At 46.4% G+C, this 15,228-nt stretch overlaps 1 protein-coding gene and 1 long non-coding RNA gene across 2 annotated transcripts in view; one reads left to right on the top strand and one right to left on the bottom strand.

Annotated features, from left to right (window-relative positions):
* TMEFF2 (transmembrane protein with EGF like and two follistatin like domains 2) overlaps positions 1-5,749 on the bottom strand; it is a 136,933-nt gene extending 131,184 nt beyond the window's left edge. The window contains exons 1-2 of the mRNA XM_009559832.2: positions 5,339-5,749; positions 3,990-4,099 (exon numbers count right to left, since the gene is read on the bottom strand). Of these exons, the coding sequence (XP_009558127.2) occupies positions 3,990-4,099; positions 5,339-5,516 (288 nt within the window). The 5' untranslated portion in view covers positions 5,517-5,749. The remainder of the gene's footprint in view (positions 1-3,989; positions 4,100-5,338) is intronic.
* A 188-nt stretch (positions 5,750-5,937) lies between these two features.
* Positions 5,938-15,228, top strand: part of LOC128852603 (uncharacterized) — a 31,615-nt gene continuing 22,324 nt past the window's right edge. The window contains exon 1 of the long non-coding RNA XR_008450582.1: positions 5,938-6,283. This is a non-coding gene — a long non-coding RNA (uncharacterized LOC128852603). The remainder of the gene's footprint in view (positions 6,284-15,228) is intronic.

The raw sequence follows: 15,228 nt of genomic DNA, 5'->3' as shown, positions 1-15,228 counted from the left end.
AAGGATTAACTCTTGTGGGAGAAGTTTCCCCAACTCTGCTGTGGCTCCTGCTACACTCAAGCATGGTTTTGGCCAGCAGGGCCAGAGGGCACTCCAAGAAGAGCACAGGTGATGCAGCCTTGTCTTTCTCAAACTGTGCTGGTCTCAGATGCATTTCTTCATCTGCTGCTCATTCTTCCCACCACTGGCTTTGAACAACCGGTATTCCTACGGAAAAGGCAGTAATCTAGGAGCTGCTGCTGAGCCACGTGGAAAAAAGGAATTGAGACCTTCCAGATGGATCCTTTGAACTGGGATGGCTCTGAAAGCCACCAGGAAACCACAGAGGAAGTTACTCAGCAAAGAAAACAAGACCTGTGATGAGAAGGTTGTGATTGTAGTCATCAGGTTACTTGTGACCTGCTAGAGCTAGGTTTTTGTACTCAACTATGCTGAAACTAGTACTCGCAGCTCTTCGCTATCTTAATACTTCATGTTAATACTAGGGGACAGACGTTGACTGTCATAGTTTCTTCAGTCTAGTGACACATTTTTCGCACTGGTTTAGGGCTCAATAGACCAAGCTCTAGACATCAGAATAATTCTCCATCCCTAAAGCAGGGTCTGATCAAGCACTCAGGTACATCCATGTCAAAACTCCCACTAAAGCCAGCAGCATCGTGCCATACTGTCCAGTTATTATGCATGCAGGATTGTAAAATACATCTATAGAGAAGGGAATTGGGTGTATCCAGTTCAGCCAAGTATCAGTCAAAGGCTGCCTTCCTCAGTACTAGCAGCCTGGAGTGCTCACTATCACAGCCAGAGACAAACCAGCTCTGCAAGCACTGGGGTCAGTGCTGTGCACTGAAAGCATAAGGTTTGTTTTCAAAAAAAAAAACCAATAACTTGTGTAACTCATATTCCTGGTAATAGCGTTAAAAGTTTGATCTCCTCCTCCTCTCATGGATTAACAACTCCCAAAATGCCACCTACATTTTGAACCAAGTAGCATGAAAATAAATTCTGGAGATAAAATATAAAGCTTCAAGTTGGTCAGGTGGCATTCCAGATCCACAAATACTGAAGCATGTAAAGGATTCAGCGTGTGTGAAAACAGAACTCTTTCCTCACCTTAAAACCAGTAAATGTCCATAGCCTTGGTGACTAAAGTGAAAAGACATGCAGCACTGACAGAAATACCCTAGTGCATTTTTGGACGCATTCATGAAATTTGAGAGGGAGGAGAACCCAGGCTGCCAGATCTATGGCTTTGGGCAGACTCCGGTACAGACCCCTTGCCTTCCAACACAGGTCTGCTCCTTCTGGTGGACCGGTTGCGTCCTGTGCAGGGAGGAAAGGGGTGGTGGCTGCCCACTGCTCAGCCCCACTGTGGGAGTCAGCACTGGCCCAGGACCTGCCCAGCCAGCCGGCACCCAGGTTTGGGCCTGCCCCAAGAGGAGGGTGGGTGGGTCTGCATTTACTCATCAGAGCAGGACGGGCTGTACTCCAATACAGTACGTATCTATTGTTCTGAGGAGTCAGTGAATGGACTATCATTTTGCAGTAGAGTATGACAAGACAGCTGACCAATACGAATCGCTTTCTTAGCACATGCCTGCCTGCTCTCCAGGATGGAAGCCTTACTCGGTGTTCCAGAGCAGTCCGATCATGTTCACCCTTTCAAATAACAATAAATTCATTTTATTAACTCCATTTGGACAGCCATGATGCATCTGCGACTCTGGTTTAAAAAAAACCCAGACCAAGATTGCAGCAGCCCTGCTCCTCCCAGGACTTTTCAACAGTACGGAAGGAAAATTAGCTTTCTATCCTTGTCTATTCTCTCAAGCTGCAGTTAAAGCCCCTGGCAAATTCTGTAGAAAACATTAAAAGTAATTATAGTGATGAGAAGTCTGGTATTGATTTGCTCACTATCACCCCATGGAGCTGTCACTAAAATGGGGGACCTGAATTCTGATGGAGAACCCCATTACTCGTGACGTAAATTACCTGGCCAGCTCTGTCTTACTTGGACAGCCTCAGAAGCCACACTAGAAATTAATTTTCTACTCTGGTGGCATATCTTTTTGGCTTGTCACATTGCTCATTGATGTTACAAGAGAAGCTAACATCTCCCCAGCTCTGACTGTATCAAAGCGGAGGTGTTTGACTACAGAAGCCCCTGGCACCTCATCGCCCTTCACAGTGCCGGCACAGGATCAGCCACAGGTAATTTGCCCTCCAAGGTCACAGTCAGCCCTGCGGCTCCACAGAGGGCTCAAATCAAGACAAAGTGCTCTGAGTATTTACAGATTCTGAACAAAAGGCCACTGAAACCAAAAAGATTACTGCTGATTTCAACCCATTTACTAGCAATGGCCCAATCCATTTTTTTTTATCTCATTTAAATATTCATACACCAGTTATATGACTCCCTTAAATCTGTTTCAACTGATTCCTACAGAACTGCTCAACTCAGCACACAGATAGCGTCCAGCTCTCGAAGAGGAGCAACTTGACCCCGAGAGGCTTACTTAGCTTCATTTACCCTGAATCACCAGGGACCAGCAACCTGCCTTGAGAAAACAGCACTCCAAATGCCTCCTTCCCTGACAGCAGCAACATCTGGGTTTGCACCTCGCAGTCTACAAGTCCACTGCTTTATACCAAATGGCAATACCAAACTGGGACAGAAGACAAGACCCAAGCATTCTCTGTGGCTGCTCTAAGTTCCCAGTGCTCATGGCACCACATCCGCCCTAACTCACTCCCAGGCAATGGGACAAGTCACAGGCGTTTCATTGCATTACGATTTTTTCTTAGAAAGAGAAAACAGATCAACCCTTAAATTACTGCACATGCTGAGCCAAGGCAAAAGCATTCTCGCACTGAATTTTTGATTGCGTGCAAACTAAAAATGGAATTTAAAACCCCATGGTCAATACAAATTCTTTTCCCACATGGGAAACACAAGCACTTCAGCAAACAACTGTCTTGTTCTTATTGCAGAAAATTCCTTCTTTAAATGAAGGTATTTATCACTTGTTTATTTTCTCCAAAGACACATTTGGCTCTAGAAATATAAACGGTACTTGTCATGCTTCAAAGCAAATCATCAAAGCTCAATAATAAATTAATCATTACAGATGTGCACAATCTTGAACTGTGCACTATTTGGCCTGCTGTACTGTAAACACTCAAGGCAGCGTTACAAGTTCCACAACTTCACAGAGCCACATTAAAATGCAAGAAACCCAGCGGGGCATAAATGTACATACAACACGTGCTGGTACATGCTTAAAACTCCTTTAATTTGTTCAGTTTCTGTTCAGGTCATAACGTAAAGCATAGTTGTTTTGTGAGGTGGCTAAAATTTATTAAACAGAATCCTTCATAACGAAATTGTCTGACTTTGAGAATGCCCAAGGTTTAGATGTAGCTGCAAGAGGCAGAGAGAAGAATAAGAAGGAAAAAAACCTATTTAGTAATAGTCTCCTTCCTCTCTAAAACTATACAAAACCTAAAGGAAGTTCATGGTTTTGGAACAGAGGGATTGCTCTTTAATCTGATCAGCTGGGCAGATAAACAGGCAGAAGCGTTGTCACTATGCAGCCCTTCCTGAAAATATTGCATAAGCACATTACAGATCCATTTCTTTAACTAGATCAGAACTCCGAACACAATAAGCCATGATCTGTATCAGAAATGAATTTAGAAAGGACTCTAAATCCTTGTTAAAACAGCAGAGACACAAAATCAGAAATGCACAACCTGGAACAGCAGACCCAAAGGGATATTTAAAGCTACAGCATCTGCATTTTCCCAGAGAAACTTATGTCTTCTTGACACCAGTTGGTTATCCTGCCAGCTTTTATACATGCTGCTGGGTTTTGCCTGTAACTTCTCTGCACGTAGAGAAATAAATCGCCCAGTGATAGGTTATAAAGGGAGATCCTTGATTTGTACTCTCATTAGTGAATTAGAGAAAGCAATATCAATCTTCTTACCTTGAACTGACAGACACAAGTCACACTGTCTCCAATCCTTAAACACTCCCCATCAAATTTACAGGTATTGGTGTCGCAGAGAAAGAGATCATTTTCTCTGTCATCATAACCTCAAATGTAAAAAGGGAAAAAAAAAGTCAGCTTTGGTCTAGGAAGAGGAACAATATGGTATGATTGCTTTTAATGCATACAGCACAATAACCTTGTTGATGAACGATAGAGTCCAGATTTTCTTTTGTCCTTCCCTGTCCTTAGTTTTCCACTTTTTCTTGTTTCTCCCTCAATCTTTCTCCTAATCCTCACTCTCCACTACCTCATACACTATTTTTCTTTTTTACCTATTTCCCAGACTTTGTTTCCTCTTTAAAAGTCACCCAGTAATTATGCTATTTCATGGCTCTAGGCTGGAAATGTCATCAACTTATCCCCATTCGACTGCAAATGTGTCGGACAAAACTCCAAATAGGAATTTCTCCAGCCCATGAAGCAACAAAGACCCCAATAATAAAGACAAACAGGCTGTGTATTTTCTGTGATGGTCTGCCTGATCCCAATGAAGATTGATCACCTCTAAGTTAACAGCAGAAGCGCCAGGTTCCCCACAAGCCGCTGAGCGAACTGAGGCTCTTTGCCTTCATTTTCTCCAGCAAAAACCGACAGATCTGACTGAAGATTCAGTTCACGAACGCAAGCGTGAATTTCTGATTTCGCTAGCAGACTTCCCACTCCAACAGCGTGCAGCAAGGTATTAAACAAAACAGCTATATCAGACTCCTAAACCATTAAGAATTAAATCCATCGATTTTTTTTTTTTTAAACATCTGAGCACTTTTAACTGCATCGCTACACGCTGGAAACGAAGAGGAGCTCGCAGTAGAAATCACCCCTCCATCCAACATATTATGTGCAATACGAATAACCCCAAAAGACAAACGCCCCATATTTTCTCTTCCTTACTCCAGTCTGATTTCAGACTTAACTTCACACCCCGGAGAAGGGCCGGGTGCTGACACACAAAGGCAACTCTTTATAGAGGTCAGCCCGACTTTAAGGCGCAGGCACCGGGCTGCCGCCCATCCCCGACCCGCGGTCGCTCCGGTGCGCACGGGCAGAGCCGCCCGCGGGATGCGCTCGGTCATCCCGGCTCCGCGCTCACCCGATCCCGCACCCAGGCGCCGAGCTGCCCCGTTCGCACGCGGAGTCGCGGAGCGGGGGACAGCGGGGCACCCGGGGGCACTTTTTCGCCCTCTCGGTCCCCGTGCGTCCAGCGGGGAACCCGCCCAAGTTCCCTCCCTCGGGCTCACCCCGCGCAACTTGGAGCGGCGGGGCCGGGATGCTCCGATGCTTACCGGAGCAGTTCCAGCCGGTGGGCGTCTGGCAGTCGCTTAAGGAGGTAGGGAAGGCCGCCAGCTTGTCGGGGCGGGCGAGGAGCAGCAGCACGGCGGGCAGCAGCAGCCAGCAGCAGCAGTCGCACAGCGTCCAGCCGCCGCCGCACTGCCGGGGCGGGCAGGGCTCCCAGGGCACCATGACTTCCTAACTCAACTCTCCGGCGGCTGCGTGCCCGCCGGGCGGCGAGGCGGAGGGCAGGGACAGGCGGCGGAGCCGCTGGGCATCCCGGAGCGGCGGGTCAGCGAGCGGCAGCCGAGCGCGGGCGCGACGCTGGGGCGAGCGGCGGAGCCCGGCGGGGCGGCGCGGGGGTGCGGGCGGCGGCGGGGCGGGGAGCGGCTGCCATAGGGGCCGGGCGGCGGGGAACGGGGGGAGGAGGGCGCGGAGGGGCCGCCGCCGCGCAGCCGCCGCCGCCGCCGCCTGCCCCGCTCTGCCGCCCGCATCCCTCTGCGCGGGGGAAGCAGCGGGTCCCGGCCCGATGCGTCACGTGACGGGGCCGCCGCGCCCCCATTGGCCGAGCGGGATGCGGGGCCCTGCGGGCGGGGCCGGCGGGGATGCTGAGCCCCGCGGCAGCGCCCGGAGCAGCGCTTGGGAGCGACGGGGGCACCGCGCCCGGGCCGGGGGAGCGACCCCTGCCCAGCCGACACCCCCGACGGGGCGGGGGCCGCTCCCTTCGCTACCCGCATTGCTGCGGAGCCGCAGGTGCGGGGCTCACCTGGGCGCGGGGCCGTGCCCGTTCGCGACCCCCTTCCCCCCCGCCCCTCCGCTCACGCGCCGAGCTGCGAGCGCTGCCGAAGTTGCTGACCGCGCTCCCCGGGGCTTGGCGTTCAATCACGCGCGGATGCGACATTAGGAAACTAAAACACCGTCGCGCCCGCGGTGTCTGGAGCGGGGCCACGGCCGCCGAGGTGAGGAGGGGAAGAAAGGAGCGCAGCCGAGAGAGCAGGGAGAAGAGTAGAGGGGAGATGCTGCCCGGGGAGAGCAGGGAGAAGAGGAGAGGGAAAATGCTGCCCAGGGAGAGCAGGGAGAAGAGGAGAGGGGAGATGCTGCCCAGGGAGAGCAGGGAGAAGAGGAGAGGGGAGATGCTGCCCCAGGCAGCGGGCGAGGGCTTGTCGGGCTGCAGCAGCATCTCCGCCGCGGAGCTGGAGGAAAAATGCACCATCACCGCGGCACGAAGGGCTGCGCTGCCCGCAACGCGCTCCGGGAACGCGGAGCGAGGGAACCCCGCAGCATCCTCGCTCCTGCTCCTGCCGGCGCTTTGCCGCAGGGCTGCGGGAGCCGCCTCTCCCCGCGAACCCTCCTCGGTTTAGTTTTGGGAGGGGACGCGCGGTGTATCCGCAGCCCTCGCGGGTCGCGGTGCTCGCAGGTGAGCGGGACCCCTCGCCCGGCGGGGAGCGCGGGGCTGTGCCGGCGGGATGGGGCGGTGGCGCCTGGGGCTGCCGAATAGAAGGAACTCGCCTCGGTCTGTGCGGGCGGCAGCGGAGGAGCGCGCTCCGGGCACGGGCTCTCAGTCCCTGCGGACGCTGAGGAGGCCCTGCTGGAAGTTTGCTTTTCCCGAAAGTACGACCTCCTTTTCGACCCCTAAGATAACGATTTAGCACTCGCTCTTTAAAACTGGCACACTTTGGGGAGTCTGTGCAAATCCATACAACAGTACTACTGCTTGCCATCCCCTTCACAGGGGGGCTCTGTAGACCGGAGCCAAGGAATGCTTTGAACTCGTACAATTCCTGTCTGGCTTCTCCATAAGCTGTCAGACAGGCTTTCTTTTATTTCCTTTTCTGTCCCATACATTTATGTTTGCTCCCTGCTCTGCCCACCTGCTGCTTTCTGCATTGACCTCATCTACCTACCTGTGGTCCAAAAGCCTTTGCTACAATTAAAAGGGTATCAATTTGCACATTCCAATATGTACTAAGGCTCCGATGAAGATCCACACAAATCCCTATGCCTGTTTTCTATTGACTAATCAAGCCCTAAGCAGCACCTCTCAGAAAGGAAATACTAATTTTTACTGCCTGCTAGTGGTTGCACTGAATCTTATCCTTCATCTTCCATGGGCTTACAGAGCATCTGCTAGCTGAGTACCTGGTGCCAGATAAATCTATTTTCCCCTTTAGCTCTTTATTTCACTTATTTGTGCCTTCCCATTATGCCATTTACTATCATATTCTTTCTATTTCCCCTCTCACCTCTTCCTTTTTGTTTTTAACTTTTTTTTCTTCTTTCTCATATTCATTATTTTATACTGAAACTCAGCTTTCTGCTTGACTGAACACTGAGTTACTTGAGAATAAAAAAATAACCTGGTTGGCCAGATACAACAGTCACGCAGTCTCACCAGGGAAATGTCCTCTGCTCTCTTCCTTTCTTCTTGCTCTTCTGTTGATTCTTCATCCCACTTTCCTGGTTCCTCTATGTGGTCTCACAACTCTATTTTCCCCTGCTTGCAAATAAAGTTTCTATTCTCATTCTCTTTTCCTTCTTTTCTTCTACCTCCTCCCTTTTTCCACCCCAAGCCCCCTTAATTTTAACATAGCTACGGATCAGAAAGGCATCACTGACCTCCTTATTTAGAGACCAGTTTAATCAGAACATACAGGAATGAAACTGTTAGGCCAGTCTTTCCCAGTCTCACAGCCAGGCCCTCTCTGATCCATCTCTCCTGCCGCTATAACTCATGCCCTAGACGATACCACAAGTGTATCCATCATTCACAGAGCATCATTAAATAGAGCAGCAGAAGCCCGGCTATGGCCCATATTCTCCCCAGAGTGCTGTATAACACCACAATGACCGAGTCTCAGGCACACAGCTCTGTCTTACGTTTCACCCTGCTTTATTTTCAGCCACTCAAACAACAGGCATGGCCTGGGGAGGCAAAGGACCCCCTCTATTTCTGTACTTGTTTTCTGATTTTGGAATATGGAAGATCCACCAGAGGCCCTATAATTGTCATAACATGATGCTTGAACTACAAACCTGAAACCTTCTGAAGGGCAATCTGCTTAAGGCACAGTGTTATGGGTTTTAATGTGACTAGCACTGGTATTTTCTTAAAAAAAAATAATTCCTTGTCAATATGAAAACCTTATTTATAAAAACATTTTAATGAGAAAAATACATCTGCCAGTGTTCCAAAACAGAGAGCTAGACCCACAAGCCCAATTTCTCCATTACCCTCTCTATCCACTTCTTTTGAATTATAGAGACTGTGATACAATCATTTTTTCATGTAGTTCCTAGCTCCAAAGCATCCATTCTTCTGCCCTATTAATCCAACACTGCACTCACAGTCTCTTAGTAGCACATTATTCTCAGCTATACTTCAACACTTAGGCTGGTTGACACCTGCATTCTTGTACTCCCTGATGTTCCCATCCCATCTCGTTGCTACACAAAAACTACTACTTGTAAACCAAGCTGCGGGTTTACACTACCATCATTTCACTGCCATGCTGGCAGTATTATGCTAGTGTGATATACAGATTGCAACAAGCATCTTCTCAGTGAGACATTGAGGTCACAATGCATTTGCCCTGGCTCCCCACTCTCCAGGTCCAAAGAAATTACCAAAGACCAACAGCCGTTGGTATGGTTCCTTGTGGTTATGTGTCTGGCTGCAGTGCCAGGTAAACAGCAAAAGTGATCTGAATCCTTCTTGGAAGGGCCTCTCTAGTACATGAAGAGGGGAGACTATGTCTCAAGTATTAAAGCTTTTACTTGTGGAGCTTTTCTGATGCCTGCACAACTTTTAGATGCTTATGCTACAAGAAATGGGCAGATGCGAGGTCTCAAAGGCAGCTGTTAGCGATACTGTTTTAACCAATACATGCAGTCATGCTGTGTGTATGAGTGCTTGGAGGAAATCAGCTCCCAGAAGAAAAGCAGCTGGTTGAGATCCTTCAAGCACTCTAGTGATCTCAAAGCAGGGCAGGTCTGCCTTGGCTGTGCACTGCACTCCTTTAGCTAGGGCTGGGCGGCAGTAGCCCGCAGCTGAGAACTGAGACCAGACTGCACCTGATGCCAGTCCCACATAGCCACGTCTGTGAGTAATGCCTTCTGTCGCCGTGCTTGGCTAGGAGATGGTGCACTAGCGACAAATTACGCAACCTCGGTTATTCACACTTGTATTATATCTTGGCTGTGCTGCTCTTGGAAGCCTGCAGTTTCCCAAAAGTTTCCCAGAACTGGGGAGAACCCAACTGGTGCAGATGAGAGTAGCAAAACCTCCTCAGCAATACAAGCTATGGGTACACAATACCCATTCTCTTTCTGCTCAGTCTGCCCAAAGAATATAAAGCTGATCCTTATCTTCAAAACACTTTATGGCCTACCTCTGATGTTTCTAAGAACACCGATAAAAAAAAAACTTCTTACAGCCTAGCTAATATCCATCAACAATGTTTTCCTTGAGTCAGCACCAAAAGTACAGTATAAGGTTCCTCAGCTGCTAAGAACAAATCCCACCAAAAGTAGCAGAGATTTCAGTTAGCCTCTTCACCACTTACACCATATTGCCATGTGTTTATAAAACACATGTACAGAATTAAAAAGAAAAATCCATTCTGCACAGTTTTTGAGAGAATGAGCCACACTGTGTGCATCAGCTACTGCAACATAACACCACCAGTGTTAGTGCCTAGGAAAAAAAAAAAAAAAAAGGGTCCTAGCCAGTACTAAAAGGAATGGTGTGTAGGGGTCACCTGTTTTCAATGGCAATTCCTCTAGACAAAAGAGTGGGCTTGATTCCATAGCCCCTACCAGAAGTGGCTTCGGAGACCAGTTACCAGTTAGATGACCCAGCCCTGAAGGTAAGTATGCTGCTTTTTTCAGCAGAAGACCAGTACAGACTTGCTTTGTATGAAGCTGGAGTTTCCCCTGGCATGGAAGAACAATGCTTATTTAAGCCCTGTGTACTTTCAGGCCCCTTTTAATCAAAAGTTGGCAGACTTAGCTTACAAACATATTCCTGTCAGAACTTTGTGAATCTCCAGCAGATTTTATCATCATCTATTTTTCATGTGTGCAGCAAAAGTACACATGGCTTCACTCAAACACACAGGCAATAGGGTACTCTTTGACTACATGCAATTTTACAGATTTCATACAGCTTTCAGATGAATTGCATATCTCAATGCAAAATATACCACTCTTGGATACCATATGGATTTTTAATGCTCTGAGGCATCTTTTGGGTCTATAAACAACACGTAGATTACATTTATCTACATGCTGTCAGACTTTTTTCCCCTTACTTGTGAAAGAAATATGACTCATTCTTCACTTGAACTAGTGTATAATCGAAGTACAATTCATGGCCAGTTATCAGAAGAGCGTGCCATATTTTTGTTGTAATTAACTGCTTCAGAACAAGAATTCTCATGTATAAAGATAAAGGCCCCAGCTTTTCCTGAAAGACAACTTGTCTTTCAGCGACGTGTCTCACACTTTGAGTTTTGGCTGAAGCATTCCACTACTTTGGTGACCTGTTATGCCAAAAAAGCTGCTTTATGTTATGCTTTACATTCAACTGAATGTGCCAGCACATACCAAGAAACAGAACAACCATTTCAATATATACTGCAACATATTTTGTGCTGCTTCATGTGTGAAATTTGTGTCAGAAAAAAATTGCACAAAGGACATACAAATGCAGATAAATACTGTGATCCTTTTACCTTCAATTTTAAAGAGATCGACTGAAATACATGGATCCTAAAGATTAATATATCCATTTATAGTCCATTCTGGAGTTTTAACATTTATTGCAGCATGTAGGAAGGAGTGTATTATTTATACAAAATCATGGTTATTCAGCAGTGTTTATTCCTGAAGAGCAACAAAACATCTACAAGGAAAAAGAAGAAATTCATAAGTCTGGTTTTCTACCAGGGTTACCCAGCTTAACCATCTTATTTCATGACTGATTTACAAAGACCTTTGCTCTTACAAGCACCTTTGTAGCACTGGACAGTTTTGCTACCAGCAGCAGAAATCACCTCCATCTCCCAGGACAGACAAGCACTACAATGGATTAAGTAGCTTGACAGCTCTTCAGAGAGTCAGATACGGAAAGAGCTAGTGATGGTGAGGACCTTTGCTATTGTGGATACAAACTTGTACTTTATTTTTGCAGCTGCCTTCCCAGCACAGTATTGAATGGAGATGCAGGACTAGGCCCTACTGGGAGAAAATCCATGACAGCTATCTACTGATGTAGTTTCTGTGTGACATCAGTTTCTTGGCCATGCAAGCTATTTCTTCTCTCTGATGCAGTGCAATATCCAGCTCTTATTTCCCATTATTTTCCTTCTCTACCTTTGGGCTCTTTTGCTCAGAGTTATTTCTAAGACACAGAGCATGAAAGTGTTATAAAGTGAAAAAGTATGTGTAGCCTAAGCATACCATTGGCCTTTCTGGCTACTTTGCCTCATTGGAATTGTAATGGTTACTTTTTTTTTTCTTTCTCCTAGCAGGCAATGAAACTGTTACAAAGAAAAAGAAAAGCATTTTCAAATGTTATTTCTCAGTCAGCTTTAAGGTTCTCCTCCAGAAGTTGCTACAGAAGTTACATTCTTCTGAACACAACTGACTGGATGGTATCCTTCTATGTAGATATGATTCCTGCAAACCACCCAAGGGGAATTAATAGTTTAACTGAACAAATTCCAAACAGTCTGACTTATCCATTCCTGTCACCACTTGGCAATGCTGTCAACAGGAACAGCTGAACCGTGCCTGTCTGTAGAGGCGAGAGGGCCCAGCTGCAGACAGATGTAGTACTGCTCAATGTACACACGTATGAGCCATTTCTGCTTGTTTTCAGTACACCCTCGAGGACAGGTAGTTAGCACCACTCTGCTGTTTAACTGATGCAGTGAAGGAGTGCCATTTTCTAGAAGATGGGCAGCATTGCTGAAGGCACACAGAAGACACTACACACTGCGCTGAAATACCTCATGTGGGTCCTCTGATGTGCAGCTAAGAGTAGGGTATCAGAGCAGGGTTACACTGGTGTTTTCCTTTGTAGTGTGGTGTTTTCCGTGTAGTGTCTCCATGGTTAGTAGCACCTGACAGATTTTCTTTCCATGAATTTCCCATGAACCACACAAGCATATGGGAGCCAGGAGGATCTGTGGTCATGAGCTTCACACACTGTGTGAGAAGATAGCTTTCTTAAACCTGGCACCTGCAAACACCATTTGATACTCCTACTTCATACATTATGAAACAGTAAACAATAATTTTGTATTCAGCACCTTGTGCCAGCTCGTATCTGTAAGCCCTGCTCCATGTCTCCTGATATATTGCTAAATCATTCTAACAGATAACAGCCTGTCCATGCTTTCCTTTTGCGTGTGGATGGAGATCGACCATCAGTGTCCCTACTTATGATGAGCATCAATGGGCATTGTGTGCACATGTGCACATGCCAGTATGAATGTCCCTGCCACAGGCTGTGGGTACCAGAGCATGCATCCAAAGACACTGTTGCCTACCATGAAGCTTCTGGGAATGAAGTGCACTTGTATGCCCCAGGTGAATGTAAGACATACATCAAAGTGGACTTACAGTCCAGCTACTCTGTCATGGTATCATACCAAAGTGCCACTATGCCAGAGTGGTGGTGCAGTCCTGTGCACTAGGCAGTGACAGGCTGATCGGCAGCCTTCGTCTGGCCTATCTCGGGTCAGGGAATGCAGGGTCACGGGAGCATTTCTGGTAATTCTTGGGAATGGGGCATCAAAGGGAATTAAGCATAACAGAGAAAGTGCTAAGATTCTGAAGGATTTGCATAAGGATTCTCACAAGGATCAGAAGTCAATATCCTCAGAATTTTTTTTATACACACACACACATTTGCATAAAAACTTGTTATTTAGGTACTGTAAAACCAGGTTCCATACCTGAGAAGGGAAAGGCCCAGAAAAGCTATAGTTCTAAAAAATAGATCATTTGGCATTTTCTGTCTAAGGATCTGAAAGGGAAGTTTTGTCAATACCAACATTGTACACAACAGACTACCAACAGCTAGCACAGAGATGATATTCAAAGGAGAACTAATATTATTTATCATTTAACATTTAGCACCAGGACTTAGCCAGGTATAGCGTTTTATCAAGTCACACTGACGAGCTATCATGCATTTGTTTAACTGTCCTATAAATGAAACAGAACAGCAATACAGAGAAGCATTGTTGAAACCTGAAAATATTTCACTCCTTTTCATGTGATTAAATTTTTTATTCAAAATGTCATTGCTTGGGTCTGATAGATACCTTTTTAATGATCAGTCAGGTAAAATTAACTATTATTTAGAAATTATTTGAAGGCATACCAACTCAAAAGAGAAAAAAAGCAAATGAAGATGCTTCACTAGCTAAAACGTTGATGTAAAATGATATGTTTAAATGGTAACTTTGAAAAAAAAACCTTGTAAAATACGTAAAGTAAAGCTCTATAATAACAGAGAGACCCTTGGTGCCTTCAAGGGAAAGTTTAATAGCTTCCATTTAAAGAAACAGGAATTAGAGACAAAGTGCAGTCCTAAAGTCCACTCCTATCTACTCTGAAAATGGTAGCACAGAATAATTTTTCATAGGTCTGTGACATGCATAAACAGAAAGTATCCTGGGTGCTTGCTGTCCCACACGTGAAAATAATACTGGCTTTTGCCTCTACTGAATACTGGCTTTTGCCTCTACTGATACTTGGAGACCCAAAGTGAAGGTGAACAAGATGTCTTTGTACTTATGATATCCGTAAACTTACTCATCCTGGTCCACAGTCTCTCAGCTGTTTCTTTCCTCTGCTGATGATCTGTGTCTTTGCTGACCCTGCTCCACTCCCAGCCCTGTCCTACAGGGTTTCAAAGCACAGCATGCACTCTGCTATCCAATGGCCACATGTTTCTGGGAGAAGTAGGACCTTTGGGAGCAAGAAGCCACCTTAGTCAAATGTCTACCCTCGTCCTGCCACAGCCCTTCAGGGAGGGTCTCAATCCCGGTTGGTGGGCTGGGAGGAATAAGGACATGACTGGCAAGGCTTTTGCTTCCTATGGAAATGGCACGCTCTCTGCCCAGAACACAGCCTCACCACTTGTTTTACCTTTGCTTTGTAAAACATGCTATGACTTCAGAACAAGGGAGTTACTATTCCTATTAATTGCCGTGTTGGAGAAATACACGACAGTTACGCAAAGTTCTCTGCAATCTCATGTCATGCTTTAATCACTGCTTTGCTGTATGGCTGTGGACAGGGCATGGAGGTGTCCGGCGGTATAAGGTCTCAGAGAGATCATTTATGAGCTTAGACCACTTTAAGTAGTTCTTATGTATGTCATAGCAGGAAGATGCAAAATCTGCTATGTGTCAGCTCTGTAACTCAGAAGGGTGCGTGGATATGTAATATGTGGATAATAGATAAGGTGCCAGTAGATGGCTCTCAAGATATGAGGCCTATGGCTTTCATAGGACTGAGACAACTTCTTGATTATTGAGCAATAGCTGCATTTGCTGTGTGCCAGGAAGAAAATAACCCCTCATACTGCATTTTGAGAAGATGAGAGGACAGAGATTGCGTGGAACTGAGGCATCTTCTCTCCAGACCTGCCCAAAAATATCAAAGTTCTTAGCTTAGTTATTTTTGATTATTCAAAGCAAAAGGGAAGCCCCCTTTCAAATAAAGCATGCTTGAAAATCCCGGTTAATTTTTTAAGTGAGATTGAAGGGCTGTTTAAGCAGACTGGAAAAAGCTGAGAGAATACTTGTGCAGTACCCCTTTTACTGTGCAAGAAGAGGTATTGCCAGTCCCAGCAGGGTTATGTAGTTAATGTTAGATTTTCTTAACT

The sequence above is a fragment of the Cuculus canorus genome, chromosome 6 (assembly GCF_017976375.1).
Source record: "Cuculus canorus isolate bCucCan1 chromosome 6, bCucCan1.pri, whole genome shotgun sequence".
Taxonomy (NCBI): Eukaryota; Metazoa; Chordata; class Aves; order Cuculiformes; family Cuculidae; genus Cuculus; species Cuculus canorus.
The sequence above is the reverse complement of the archived record's forward strand: the minus strand, read 5'-3'. Positions and strand labels throughout refer to the sequence as shown.